Source organism: Bombus pascuorum, chromosome 11, assembly GCF_905332965.1.
Source record: "Bombus pascuorum chromosome 11, iyBomPasc1.1, whole genome shotgun sequence".
Classification (NCBI taxonomy): Eukaryota; Metazoa; Arthropoda; class Insecta; order Hymenoptera; family Apidae; genus Bombus; species Bombus pascuorum.
The window spans coordinates 639,094-651,527 of NC_083498.1; the positions used below are offsets into that span (position 1 = coordinate 639,094).

The 12,434-nt window shown below is 37.2% G+C and overlaps 4 protein-coding genes across 6 annotated transcripts in view; 1 reads left to right on the forward strand and 3 right to left on the reverse strand.

Moving 5' to 3' along the window:
• Positions 1–1,747, reverse strand: part of LOC132911678 (serine/arginine repetitive matrix protein 2) — a 34,173-nt gene extending 32,426 nt beyond the window's left edge. Inside the window, exon 1 of the mRNA XM_060968455.1 lies at positions 1,423–1,747. Coding sequence (XP_060824438.1) covers positions 1,423–1,446 — 24 coding nt within the window. The 5' untranslated portion in view covers positions 1,447–1,747. The remainder of the gene's footprint in view (positions 1–1,422) is intronic.
• Positions 1,748–2,564: 817 nt separating this feature from the next.
• LOC132911712 (myosin light chain alkali) lies at positions 2,565–6,476 on the reverse strand. 3 transcript variants are annotated; one of them, XM_060968572.1, is made up of 6 exons: positions 6,350–6,476; positions 5,982–6,009; positions 4,721–5,029; positions 4,374–4,460; positions 3,922–3,989; positions 2,565–2,992 (listed from the first exon to the last, which is right to left on the reverse strand). In XM_060968572.1, the coding sequence occupies exons 1-5, from the start codon at positions 6,350–6,352 to the stop codon at positions 3,958–3,960; spliced, it is 459 nt and encodes a 152-aa protein (XP_060824555.1). In that variant the 5' UTR covers positions 6,353–6,476; the 3' UTR covers positions 2,565–2,992; positions 3,922–3,957. The 3 variants fall into 3 exon arrangements, with proteins under 3 accessions (XP_060824555.1, XP_060824554.1, XP_060824556.1); XM_060968571.1 differs by lacking the exon at positions 3,922–3,989; XM_060968573.1 differs by lacking the exons at positions 3,922–3,989; positions 5,982–6,009; positions 6,350–6,476 and adding an exon at positions 5,307–5,417.
• A 125-nt stretch (positions 6,477–6,601) lies between these two features.
• On the reverse strand, positions 6,602–9,055 carry LOC132911698 (uncharacterized). Its single transcript, XM_060968545.1, has 3 exons — positions 8,306–9,055; positions 7,867–8,078; positions 6,602–7,761 (listed from the first exon to the last, which is right to left on the reverse strand). The coding sequence occupies exons 1-3, from the start codon at positions 8,391–8,393 to the stop codon at positions 7,078–7,080; spliced, it is 984 nt and encodes a 327-aa protein (XP_060824528.1). The 5' UTR covers positions 8,394–9,055; the 3' UTR covers positions 6,602–7,077.
• LOC132911681 (uncharacterized) lies at positions 9,016–12,160 on the forward strand. Its single transcript, XM_060968460.1, has one exon. It carries the CDS (start codon positions 9,105–9,107, stop codon positions 11,967–11,969), a length of 2,865 nt encoding a protein of 954 aa, XP_060824443.1. The 5' UTR covers positions 9,016–9,104; the 3' UTR covers positions 11,970–12,160.
• Positions 12,161–12,434: the final 274 nt, after the last annotated feature.

A 12,434-nucleotide genomic window follows, 5' to 3' on the forward strand; every position in this document is an offset into this window, starting at 1 on the left:
TTTGCAATAGTCACAGTCATGACAATTTCCCGAATTAACTTAGTGAGTTGAATGGCAATGTGACATTCGCGTGATGTACATTCGTTTCAAGATACATTAAGAGAACCTCACGATGACAAACTTTTCATTTCTCGTTACCAATTTTGTATGTAGATATTAATAACGTTTCGCGATTAGCGTTTCGTTATTACTTCGAATCTAAAACGAAGATTTACCTCGATACGCGACTTTAAACCCTCGTTATACGATTTTTAAAACATTTATATTCTGAAATAATGTGCCGAAAGATTTCCCCTTGTTGCCTGTTTCCTCTTAAAGCGACTTCGCATAGACTTCGCACAGACTTTGTACAACGAACAACAATGGTAGACCACGATTATCTTGATTCGCGTAAATCGAGCACGAGATGTGGAATTAATTATGCATGGGCGCCTGACAACACGCTGCATTAAATTAATCAGCATCTAAAAGACTTCCCAGTCTTACGATTCAATATTATGTGCCGGGTTTTCTCATCGCTTTGAGTCTAATGCCCCCGGACACCGAGGCCACTGTACAGTCTTCAACAGTAAACATGTGCATGTTAGAGTGTCTCTTAATTCTGCGATTAGTATTACAGATATAGTTGGTAGAGACAACGCTATGTGTAGATATAATCGAGAAAATCAACGATGCCTTTTATAGGATTTTTAGTAAAACGAAGCATCAAATTTTATTAAACCGAGGGAAAAGATAACTTACCTATCCTAATCCATGCTTTTATATTAATCATAGTCAAACATTTTGTTTTAATGTTACAGACTTTATCATAACAAGCGTTTATTATCTTTTAACCAATAGATATGTTATATTATCGTTGTCTTTGGATTTATCTAAATCTCAGCTAATTATCTTTGTTACAGAAATTCTTTAGAACCTTTTTTGCTTTTAGATACGTTACAATAATTAACCGAGTATATTTTCAGCACTTTAACACGATCGATCAATCTGGCGAATTATACCATAAACCAATAATAATCGTGTATTATTCTATAACAAAAAAAAATTCTGGAGTAAACATGTCCGCTGCAACCCGTTTCCCTTTATCGTTCAAATCCCTTGAAATAATCCATAAACTCACACCCCTAACCAATGAAAAACAAACATCCCTTTTAACATAGAATATTTAAACCATATTCTTGAATGGTTTCCTTTTTGGATGAATCGAATCTTTTAACAATAATAGTAGTAATACTAATGAATATATGCATAGCGAATCAGGTTAAAAATATTATGGAAGAGAATGTGATTTTCTGACAGTGTATATATTCAACAAGATGGCGATACTGATGTTCCACCAATGATCTTCATCGTGTTCCGGCGTTCGGGCTGGCTCATGAAAATAGCGTTACATAGAGAATCGCGCGCATAATGAACACCAACCTGTTCGCTGCATGACGTCGTCATTCTGTTGCAAGTTGCTGGCGGTGTCGTCGTTGTTCGAATTCACTTGTACATCCGTCATCTTCTCGGTCAACGATACTGAGGGTCGTTCTCTTTGGGGTTAGGCGAGAATTCTTGGTATTCGCAGTGGTCGACTTCCACGCACTGCTCGTCACGCCGTTATACGCGCGTCGCGGCGGGAATCGCTCGAGAAACAACGGGAGGAAATGCGCGATTCAATGAGATACGATGAAAGTTGAGGAACGCGCGACACTTGCGACGCGTTTGAACTGACTGGCTCGACCGCCGGCTTTCCGGGATCACCCGAAGGCCCCACGCCTCACCATCGGAAATCGCCGAGCGTTTACGAACCTCTTGCCGTTCGTACGATTCTCAGGTGCTCCGTGTCGCGTAGCGAACAGACAGCGAATGCGATTCAAGTATCGCGCACTCACCCTTCCGCCAAGTAGACCGCTACCCCTCGTTTTTTCGCCACCGAGAACAATGTTTCTCATTCATGGTTCAATTCAGTTAACAAATTATCGATCAATTTTTAAATTGTTTATCGTATGGTTAAAAATGTACAGAAATATACAGTTTCTCCGTTCCCTTAAATTTGTTTTTGTTCAAAATCAATGTTATATTTTAACTAAAAAAATAGTAGTAGAAATAAGTGACTAAAATTATTATAGGTATTTTTAGATGATTATAAAAGTTACTATAAATATTTTCAAATAGGTAGGATGTAAGGCACGTGATAGGAATTGTTGGACCAAGTTCATGAAATTTTCAGAACAAAATAAAATTATACCAGTACTAGATAAAATGACTTGCTGGCTGCCAATTTGATGATTTTTCAATAATAATCAAACGATAATCCGATAATTTAATGATATAGATGTATAATTTATATAAAAACATAGACGTTTTGGATTTGTACAAAACATGTTTTTATGATTTTATTTACATTATAATTATATCATTCGAACATGTGAAAATATAACGTAGATGTACAAATCGGCAAATACTTTTCAAACTTCCCTGGAAGACTGTCAACGGCGTGAAACTTTTGGCACTCCTCGTTCTACGAAGGGCATAGTTTATTAAATTAATACGATAAGAAGTAAAATAACACCGATCTCTTCATTCGGTTTGTTTCAGCGTTAGAATGCATATATTAAGATATTATACATCGTTCTTATTATAAATACATATACCTTATACAACGTTACATTCAACCAAATCAAACAGATGTGATTGGTATTTCATATCATCTTTCCCTTTGATGAATTTATTTTATATTAAAAGATTTTATTTTATCCTGTTGTTTCTTTTCATTTTTTACAAAAGATAAAGTTGATTCGAATTCGCCGTTCTGTGCAGAATTATGAGAAGCGTGGAGCGCCTTAAGCGCCAGGAGATTTTTTAACAGGGGATGAGTAAGACGATAAGTATGAAGAATGAACATGTTCCTCGTTGACGTGAACTTCGCCGATGGATGGATACCGCATAATGGTTGCCGCGTTGCCACTTCATTCGCTGTCTTTCTCGCACAATCTACGAAGGAACGCTAGAAACAAAACAATCGATATTAACATCTTATTCTAAAGAAAATACGGATCTAGTGTACCGCTATCTCAATAAAACATGGTGCCGAATACACATATATGAACCATTTAAAATATACAATAAGTATTAGAATAATTTCATGTGCAAAATCACGATGCTACAGAAAATGCTATATCGCATTTTGTGTCAATTTTCTAAGCTCGAAAAGTCCTGTGGGCACGTAAAATTTCCCGGATATATTGCGATGATTTATATATACACTTGTGAATTTCTCGTTGTTCATTAATATTAATAGAAAGCTCCTGTAACTTAAATAATAAATGAACGCCTTCATTGATAGAAGTAGCGTAGATAATTAATAACAGAGTTAATGTTGTCGAAACGAAACGGCATGATTGAAACAGTGCTTTCTTTTGATACACAGAGATCCGTGACACAAATAAATATCAAACGTCTAGATCGTTCTATGTATATCTAATTTACCTAAAATGTACATCTATCTGTGCATATCTAATGTTTTAGACACATAAGATAGTATAAAATAGTATGAGAAATTATAGTACGATAATCAAATATAGTTTGAAACCGTCTTCTTGTAATCGACGAGAACTTGAGGAAACGATTAAGGTTGAGCATCGTTTTCTGAAATGCACGCCAACGACACTACTGAGTGCCTTGAGTCACGGATCTCGTGCATGAATACATCTTAAGCTTTTGTACGTGTTGCTGTACGAGAAGCAGGTTATCGATTTCAGCATCCCTGCCATGTAGATTCGTTGCGTCCTATAAAATGTGACATGTGCGTAGTCAAATAGAAGGCAGAAAATTGTGTTAATACATAGGTGAAAAGAGGCAAAGAAGAAGCGAGAGAATAAGGAGGAAAGACAGAAAACTCATGGAGATGTACGTTACGCTACAGGGTGTACTTACGAAAGGCGAAATTTGTGATACTGACATCTGGTTTGTTTACAATAGCACCATCATCTTCTTTAAGAATGCTGTAGAACACAAAAAACGTGGAAATGTTAAACGGTAGGGAAAACAAGAAATGGGGCCCGAACGATCGTTCGATTCCTCTGACTTCCTGGCCATTTTGGGCAGCTATATAAAAATACTCTACAGGACTAAGCTACTGAACACTGTACAATGGGAAAATACAAAGGGGACAATCTTCTTTTTAAATTTTCTACTGTAATATTAACGTCTACTGGTAGAACGAACCGTTAAACAAACGCATATTTTATTGTTCGCTGCTGCTCTTCTTTAATCTAGCGATGCTCTACATTAATGTAACTCACTGATGCAGCTCGTGTAAAACACGCTTCTTTTCAACTTCTATTTCGCGAGATGCATATATTTCATTGTAACGAATCGATACTTACGGTCATAGGGGATGAAACCTTCATCATCTTCTGGGTCCATACAATCCTTCAGCACTTCCTCTACTTCCGCGTCGGTTAATTTCTCACCTAAAAGATTATACAGAATATGTGTATAGAATTTTGCACAATAAAATTTTGCAATAAAAGATAAATCTGAAGTTACTCTCTTTGTGTTTGTTAAAGATGTTAAGCGGTCGGAAAAGCGGTAAAATACTTTGAAACTTCTATTCGTATTACTAACTTCCTTGATATCGTTAAAAATATACAGATTTTAAGCTATTTGCATACGCCTACGAGTAATATTTTTCTCTAATCGACGATGATGAAATATAGGATAATTATAATACCGAGCGCAAGCAGTGTGTGTGAAAGTTCAGCAGCCATCATAGTTCCATTTTCCTGTTTATCGTATAGTTTCAAACATTCGAGAAAATCTTCGTAGCATCCCTGATCCTTGTCCTTTTTGCACTGGCTGTAGATCGGCAAGAATTCGTCGAGCTTCAGCATCTTCTCGCCCTTCTTTTTCGTTCCTCCAAGTTTTTCTATGCTGGCGTTTGTAGGATTCAGGTTGAGGGCCCGAAGTACGTCACCAAGGTTGACGGCATCGAGAGTCATCGAGCCATCGGCATCGTAAATGGAAAAGGCAAATTCTGCCTCTGTTTGATAAAGAGAGGAAACAAAGAAAATCTTATTACGTATCGCTCATGGTCGTTCTTCCGAGTGTCCATTTTAAAATTTGTTTTGATGGATTATAGGACTTTTTGATATTTAAAGAGTGATAGGTAGGTTTGCTTGACAGGCGGTAGTTATTGGAAAAAAATATTTTGCTTCGTGATTAAAAAAATGTCAATGTCGATTTTAAATTAAGAACGTAGGTATATGCTAAGTGAAATCTGGGTTAATATCAGCTGAAGCGTGGTTGTTCGTGCGTACCTGGTTCAAAAATATTGTTCTATTTTGAGACTGAGCGGCTCCCACCCAGCGACCGATTCAAGAACCTACTGGTGGAAGTAGTAGTGGGTCAGATTACCCCCGCCGAGCCATATAAGAACACGGTACTAACTATTTTTGAAATGGCGCTTCCCGTTCGGGGTGATTACACCTCCGTTTTACCGAATACTAACGATTACGTAATATTTTTCACGCGGTACATCAAGTTACTTACTACTTACACTTAGAACCGTATTGTGAATTCCAAACGTAATTACGAAATAATTCGAACGAATTTTAGACGTACCGTTTCCCTCGCAGCCGCGTAAGTTTAACGCGTTTTAAATATAATATGTATTGTGGTGAGAAATCGATTATCGCGTAACTTTATTTAACGAGGAATATCATGTTCTTCAATCTACGATAATATTTTATATTCTTGGAAAAACCGTGTCATAAACACATCTTTCTTCGATCTTTAAATTTCCCTCACTTTTTCCTGCGTTTCGTCACACATGAAATTACTCGCGGTATTCACTCGATAGTTCACTGTTAGTTTAAAATGTATCTTATAATTGGTTGTTTGCTATTCCTTAAAATTCTGCCTATTATTTCTATTGCACAGTTAAGATCAAACACGTATACACAAACCAAGTATTTTCCATATGTTTTACTCACTTTCGACGTCCTTTGCACTGAGATCTGCCTGTAATGCAAAAGAGATATCATTAAATATTCACAAATTATCACGCTATACTATTTATTATCCTTATTATTTATAAAAATTATATTAAAATACAAAACATTTTAAAGGGAAATCTATCGATATAAAATATATCGTAGGAAAGTTTCTCTTAAAGGAATTCTCAATAACGACATAACTAAATTATTAAATAATTAAAAACATATATCCTTTAAAAGTGTGAAAAGAAACTTTAAGAATACTAAAAAGGAGTGGAAACTAAATTAAACTAAATTAAACGATGGATTTATGGATAAAATTTTCGTCGTATATCGAAACTTGGAGGAGAAAATCAAGAGCTTACCATTGTAACGTGTCTGGTACTGCTAGATGTTAACTGAACGGAGCGTAAACCAGAAGTGGTATCGGGTGTTACCAAATTTATTTATTTTATTTCTGTAGATGGCGCAGTGATCACGCGAATTACAAGGAGAACCAGCTCGAAAAGCTCGGTTCGGACGAAGAGGGTATTGGCAACGCTGCGGTCCAAAAACAGTTCGAGAGACAACGCGGTTTAGAAGCTGTGCTTCCTTGTTACGATAAATGGTTTTCGGTGATACCGTTCGTATGTCATGGCTGCCAGATCTGTAACGCAGAGTACATGCGACAAACAAAAATAAACACTGGACGGCCTTCGATCTCGTATACCCATCGCGCCCTTAATATCACCGATCTTCGCCTTTTACGTCCAGCGATCGTTCGATAAATCAAAGATACATGTGATTACCAAAAAAGTTACTGTATTGTATAAAATTTTTAAGATACATCTTTTCCTCCACGGTGTTCCTAGGAACGCGTGGAATTTATTTCACGTCTCGTATAACTTCGTAAGAGCTTGGCGTACGTAGACTATACCGGACGCGTGGCCAGCTGATGGCTAAACTAGGGAGTTATTTTTATCAACTCGACGCGAACAACCAGCGCGTTTCTCTCTTAAAAACTAGGTTTACAAGTGGATATTTAGATGTTGTACATCCGATCGTTCCATAACTCCGTCGAGGAAAGAATTTGAACGCCGAGCCGACGTTTGACTCATTTCTTCCGACGGCCAAAAATGGTTCGCAATAATTTCCGCGTTCTACTTAAAATACCCTTTCTCTTCTGATCTTCCGATTGTGTTTCATTGTGAGTCAATTTCTTCGTTTTACTGCACGTTTTATCTTCCAACGAACGACCTTCCTCCTGATCAGATAGGGCCGAGGACGCAATTTCCTCGATTGTTACGTCCTCCAATGAGGCATTCTTCGTGAAAGGCGTTGAAGATGCGACGAACGAAGATGTAATTTCTTCGTACGCAAAATCACATACGTTGCTCCTAACGTCGTTCTCGGGTATAAGATCCATGTTATTCTGATCAGGATCATCGATACTTTCGATGCTCCTTATAAACTGTTCTTCCGTTTCCTCCCAAACCTCGATCTTTTCTTTGCTAACAGTTTCCGATACATCTTCTTTCCTTTGCTCGGATTCTTCCATTTTCGTTTCAAGTTCCTCGATCATTTGGTAAAGTAAATTGATAGATACTCTAGTCGCTTCGTTCGAGTTTTCAAGTTCCTTCTCCAGACGAGTGCACGTTGGATCTGTTGCGGTTTCGATAACAGCATCGTGCATTATTTGATGCACATCACCCTGACCCTGAGTCGTGTGCATTTCCACAAAATTGGTCGGCTCTGCTGCGTGTGAAACATTTTCAATGTTGCGTACAACGTGTTTTACCTGTTTAATGAATTGAACGTTGGAAAGAACCACTTGGAGAATAATTATTTTCTTATCGCCAACCCCAAAATTATTTGCACTTTTAACAATGCTGTTTCCATTTACCTGTTTTTCTAATTTGGATATATGGTAGGGCACGGAAGTGGAATCTCCGATTTGCAGATTACGTAAACCAAGCACCATCTTTTCTATTAATTCTGTGGTTTCCGGTTCGTCGTGATCTATGCTCAAACGATCTTGTATTTGTAGCATTGTTCGCGTGATCTGCGATTGATTTCCAGCGGATTCTTGTTGATGATCCAGCATTTGCAATTTTTCTGACAACATTATTGTTCAATAATTTCAATTTGTTAAAATTAATTCTGTTAATAATACCTTCTACCAATAATTAAAATAATGAGCTACAAGTTAAGCACGTTTATTCTAGCACAAAAAGAAAGGCAATTATTGAAACATAATATGTAACATTTCGCATATCGTATCTATATATTGGATAAAATAAGATTTAATCAAATACTGCCTTCATAAGATGATAACTGCTTACGATCATTTGTATCAACCACGTCAAAAGCTTCCAGCATTATCTTGTCGATTAAACTTCTTGCAAAAGCTTCGACCATAATTTGAGGCATTATCAACTCGACAGAGAACTGAAATCGTAGCTGTCGGAAATGATCGTCAGATTTTCTATACGCATGGCAAATATGTATGCACTTGAATTTTGCTAGGTGTGGTGTACGTTTATTTTTATTTTTAAAATTTACTCTCTATCTGTTTAAAGTTTATTTGGTAAATTGATTAATAATAAGTTCAAACATGAATCAAGTACGAAATTTGTATAGGGTTACCGACACTCTAAAGTGAACTTATAAAATGTTTGCACGTGTTGCGGAAAATGTCAGAAGACGTTGAACGTTTATTTTCATTTTAGCACCAAAAAAGCAAGGTGTTGCCCGCTTAATTTATAGAATAATCTTTTTCTCTTTTTATTAAGTATTTCATTAAATTAAATGTATAAGTCAATATCAATCATCTATCAATAGACTTGATCTTTAAAATTTTAAAACGCAGTTTGTATTACAATAGAATTACCGATGTAACCTCAACTTCGAACTGAATCGGATTAAAGTACTAAAAAATTAAGAAACACTCGCTTATCAAACGTTTTAAAGGAAAATTCATACATATGACTTGAATCTTTGTCAAATTTGCATGCAATGAATGTCATAAAATGGATTGTATTATTAACTATAACGTAAAAGGGATATACCAACGTTTTACAAGTCAAAATAGCGATAACACCACAACCCGCTAGTATCGAAAAACGAACGTGTCCATAAAAGATGGATCAGAATAAGTACATAGAAGTACGAATTTTCGAACCTGTTGCGGATACTCCAACTTTCGACGCTGCTCACAAATATTCCATAAAAACTCTGAGCACAATTCACGAATGCGATAGTTTAAAGGTTACCCACTCGTACGTTCAAAATAATAATTCGTACATGCAAAGGAACATTCCGTATTCCACGAACTTGAAGTCAAACATCAGAAGCTTTCCATCTTCCAAACAAAGGGTAGATTCGATTAGAAACGCGGACAGACCATTCGATATCGATTTGCTCTTAAGATATTACGCGTGTAATTCCGATATGGAGAAGTCGATAAACAAAGTTTTTGGCAAAATGGATGATCACGTTTGCAAAGACATAGATCATGTTGGCCCGTTAATCGAATTGGGTGCTATCTACAAAATTTGCAACTCGTTGGAAGAATCGTCTCCTAAAAATTCCTTATCATCCATGCGTCGATTTCGCGATATCATAGTGAAGCTACAATCTTTGATACGATGTAGCAACCAAACGTTGGGAGAAATTCTGTCGAACGATCCGTCAATGAAAATCTGCGAACATTGCGGAGTGATAAGCTGCACTAAACCACCAAATATTTCTGTCGAATCGCGAACATCACCACCCAACACCTCCTACTTTTTAAGTACGCAAATGTTTTCAGACGTAACCAGCAGTGGCGACGATGACCCGAGAACCTATCGACAAATAAGGAGAATTAATCCCAAAAAGGAAGAAAGGACGAAACGCGTTGAAAAATACCGCGGTATGCAAAAGGATGAAAATCGTTCGACTTGCAAAGAGCAAGTAGATAATGGAAAAATTTATGGCTCAAGGGAGGTAAGTCTAACCGTGAAACGAGAAAATAATTTCCACATAAATGCTCCTCAACGCATCGAAACTATGGTAGCTGAACGCGAACACGATAACACGATTCAAGAAACACGTTCTGCTCGTAACGCGATAAACACTAGAATATTAGAAACAAGTAAAACAGAGTTACACGACCGCGTTAAAAATTCGCAAATAGAAAAGCCATCGGCTATCAAAAACATCGTTAAGGCAACGACTAAGAATCAACTACAAGCAGAAACTAACTCTAACTTCGAGGAAAAAGATAAAATTAAAAACGATATCACTGTCGATTTTACAAATAATTCTTTGTACGGTAGATATTTCAATCCCGTAGACTATAAAGAAAAGTCCATACCGAGAAATAAACTAGACGATTGGCAAACGTCGGACAAAGATCAGCTAAATTTCAACGAGTGTAATGAGAAGGTTTTAAGAGACATTCTATATGAACATCCGAAATCCCGTATTGATAACTCGGTATCGCAAAATTATACATCTTTAAATAGCAGACAAAGCGCAGAGAGTAAACAGAACCAACCAAACAACGTCATGAACGACATAACTTCGTCTGCTAATGAAGTGACGTACTTGGCACGAGAGCGTCCCGAATCAATAGAGAGAAGGAAGAAAGAATTGGTTTCGCAATTAGATGAGAGCACGTACGTACATTCTAGACAACCTACCGATAGACGCAGTTTCGTTTTACACAATGCACGGAATTACAATCCGTGTTTAAATTCAGAATTTTTAATACTCGATAAATTGATGGCATCGAATATGATCGAAAGAAATAGCGAGAAAAGCCCAAGAATCTCCTGCATCGATTCTCAAAAGCATTTAAAACATCCCAAACGTGACGATCCTATTGGAAATATGAAACAGTTTAGAAGTCCAACGTGTTTAATAGAAGATGATTCGTTGGAAAATTGTATTACAGCATCTCGTACGTTGGTACAGGCTAATGAAAGTAATACCACAGTTGTTAGTTCCTCGTCTGCTGAAAACATGATACGTGAATGGGTAAAAGTTCCCCAAAGTACTAATTGTATTCAAGATGAAACGTATAAAAACTCGGATACTTCGAAACCTTCTACGATTGTGTTAAACGTAGAACCTGATGCATTCTGGGCTAATGAGAAATCAGTTTACTGTACACCGACGTCGATCGATGGACAACATAATGCAGAAAATTATAGTGTAAAGAAAACGTACAAATCATCATCGAAGAATAAAACCAAACACCATCATTCGGATAAACGGACTATATCAAATATAATCAGTGGTAGTTTCAAGCTGTGGAATAGTAGAGACTCGATAAAAGATAAAATAAATACATCAAAACATATTGACATACACGGAAGCGAGAAACGTTTCAGGAAGCACTTATTCGATTCCTTTAAAAGTCTCAAGTCCATAAAATCCATGAAATCCAAAGAGTTAGGTGGAAGTACTAAATCTTCAGGTTCTCTTGGAAATAGTTCATTTCCTAATATCCCTCCAAGTATCACCCGGCGAATCATTTACAATGAATCGTCGTTAAGAAATCTGATACATGACGATACAAGGTACACAAACAATCTGAAGGACATATTGTTGCTTTATCGAAAAGTTCTCGAAAGTACAGAAGAGATGGATTGGCAGAGCTTTCAACGATTTGTCGAAGACTTACATCCTAACAAAAGAAATCTTTGGCGCGATATTTGCAAAATCATTAACAGCAAAGTGAAAAGAATAACCGAGGAAGACGACGGCAGTGCGGAAATATGTATAGAGATCACCTCCACTCCCTTCGAAGAGGCGAAGCACGAAAGAAGAAAGTGCAGCAACGAGATCGTGTTCGAGATGGACATAACACTCGCAGACGTCGAGAGGTGTCTCAGTAGGAGGCAGCTACTATCCACGGAGAAAGAGCAGCTTGACACCCTTAAGAGAGCCAGTGAAGTTATTAAAGTTCGAAATGATGACGTTTGTGATATTGAAGTAGCCTCTAATCAAGCTGAATAAGCAGTCTTGCATGCTTTCAATTTCGCTTCTACGTAATCCGATTACCATCTCCTTCACATTTCCCTTGCCATTTCTTTCGTACATTATTTTTGTTCTTTTTTGCATACAATTTCCGTAAATCTACTTTTTATAAATGTCTGCCAAACTCTTGACATTCCTGAATAAAATGTGAAATATAAGAAATTAAAAGACTCGCGTGCTCCATTTTCTTAGCGTTAGAGCTCCTAAACTTCGAAGAAACAGTAATGATTTCAAGATGCATAATGCTTGTAACAGGCTGGTACGAAGTTGGCTTTAAGTGTAGCGTACCGAATAAGTTAGATCGGTTGATTCCAAAGTGAAAGATTTGGTTGATGCAAGGTGGGCTAGGTGGGTAAATGGGTTGGTAGGGGAACCGTGTGGAAAGGGTGGGTCGCCCCTGGTAAAGTAGGGGTGGTCCAGCAAGCAGATTCCTGGGCTGATCGA

What these genes read in the sequence shown, in the direction of transcription:
- LOC132911712 (XM_060968571.1), bottom strand. An exon ending in ACACACACTGCTTGCGCTCG is followed by an intron (nt 4,461 to 4,720) that starts GTATTATAATTA and finishes ATAATCTTTTAG; the next exon opens with GTGAGAAATTAACCGACGCG. An exon ending in AGGTTTCATCCCCTATGACC is followed by an intron (nt 2,993 to 4,373) that starts GTAAGTATCGAT and finishes TTTTGTTTCTAG; the next exon opens with CGTTCCTTCGTAGATTGTGC.
- LOC132911698 (XM_060968545.1), bottom strand. Translation starts at nt 8,393, where the DNA reads ATGCCTCAAATTATGGTCGAAGCTTTTGCAAGAAGTTTAATCGACAAG. An exon ending in CGTGGTTGATACAAATGATC is followed by an intron (nt 8,079 to 8,305) that starts GTAAGCAGTTAT and finishes TAATGTTGTCAG; the next exon opens with AAAAATTGCAAATGCTGGAT. An exon ending in TATCCAAATTAGAAAAACAG is followed by an intron (nt 7,762 to 7,866) that starts GTAAATGGAAAC and finishes TTCATTAAACAG; the next exon opens with GTAAAACACGTTGTACGCAA.
- LOC132911681 (XM_060968460.1), top strand. Translation starts at nt 9,105, where the DNA reads ATGGATCAGAATAAGTACATAGAAGTACGAATTTTCGAACCTGTTGCG.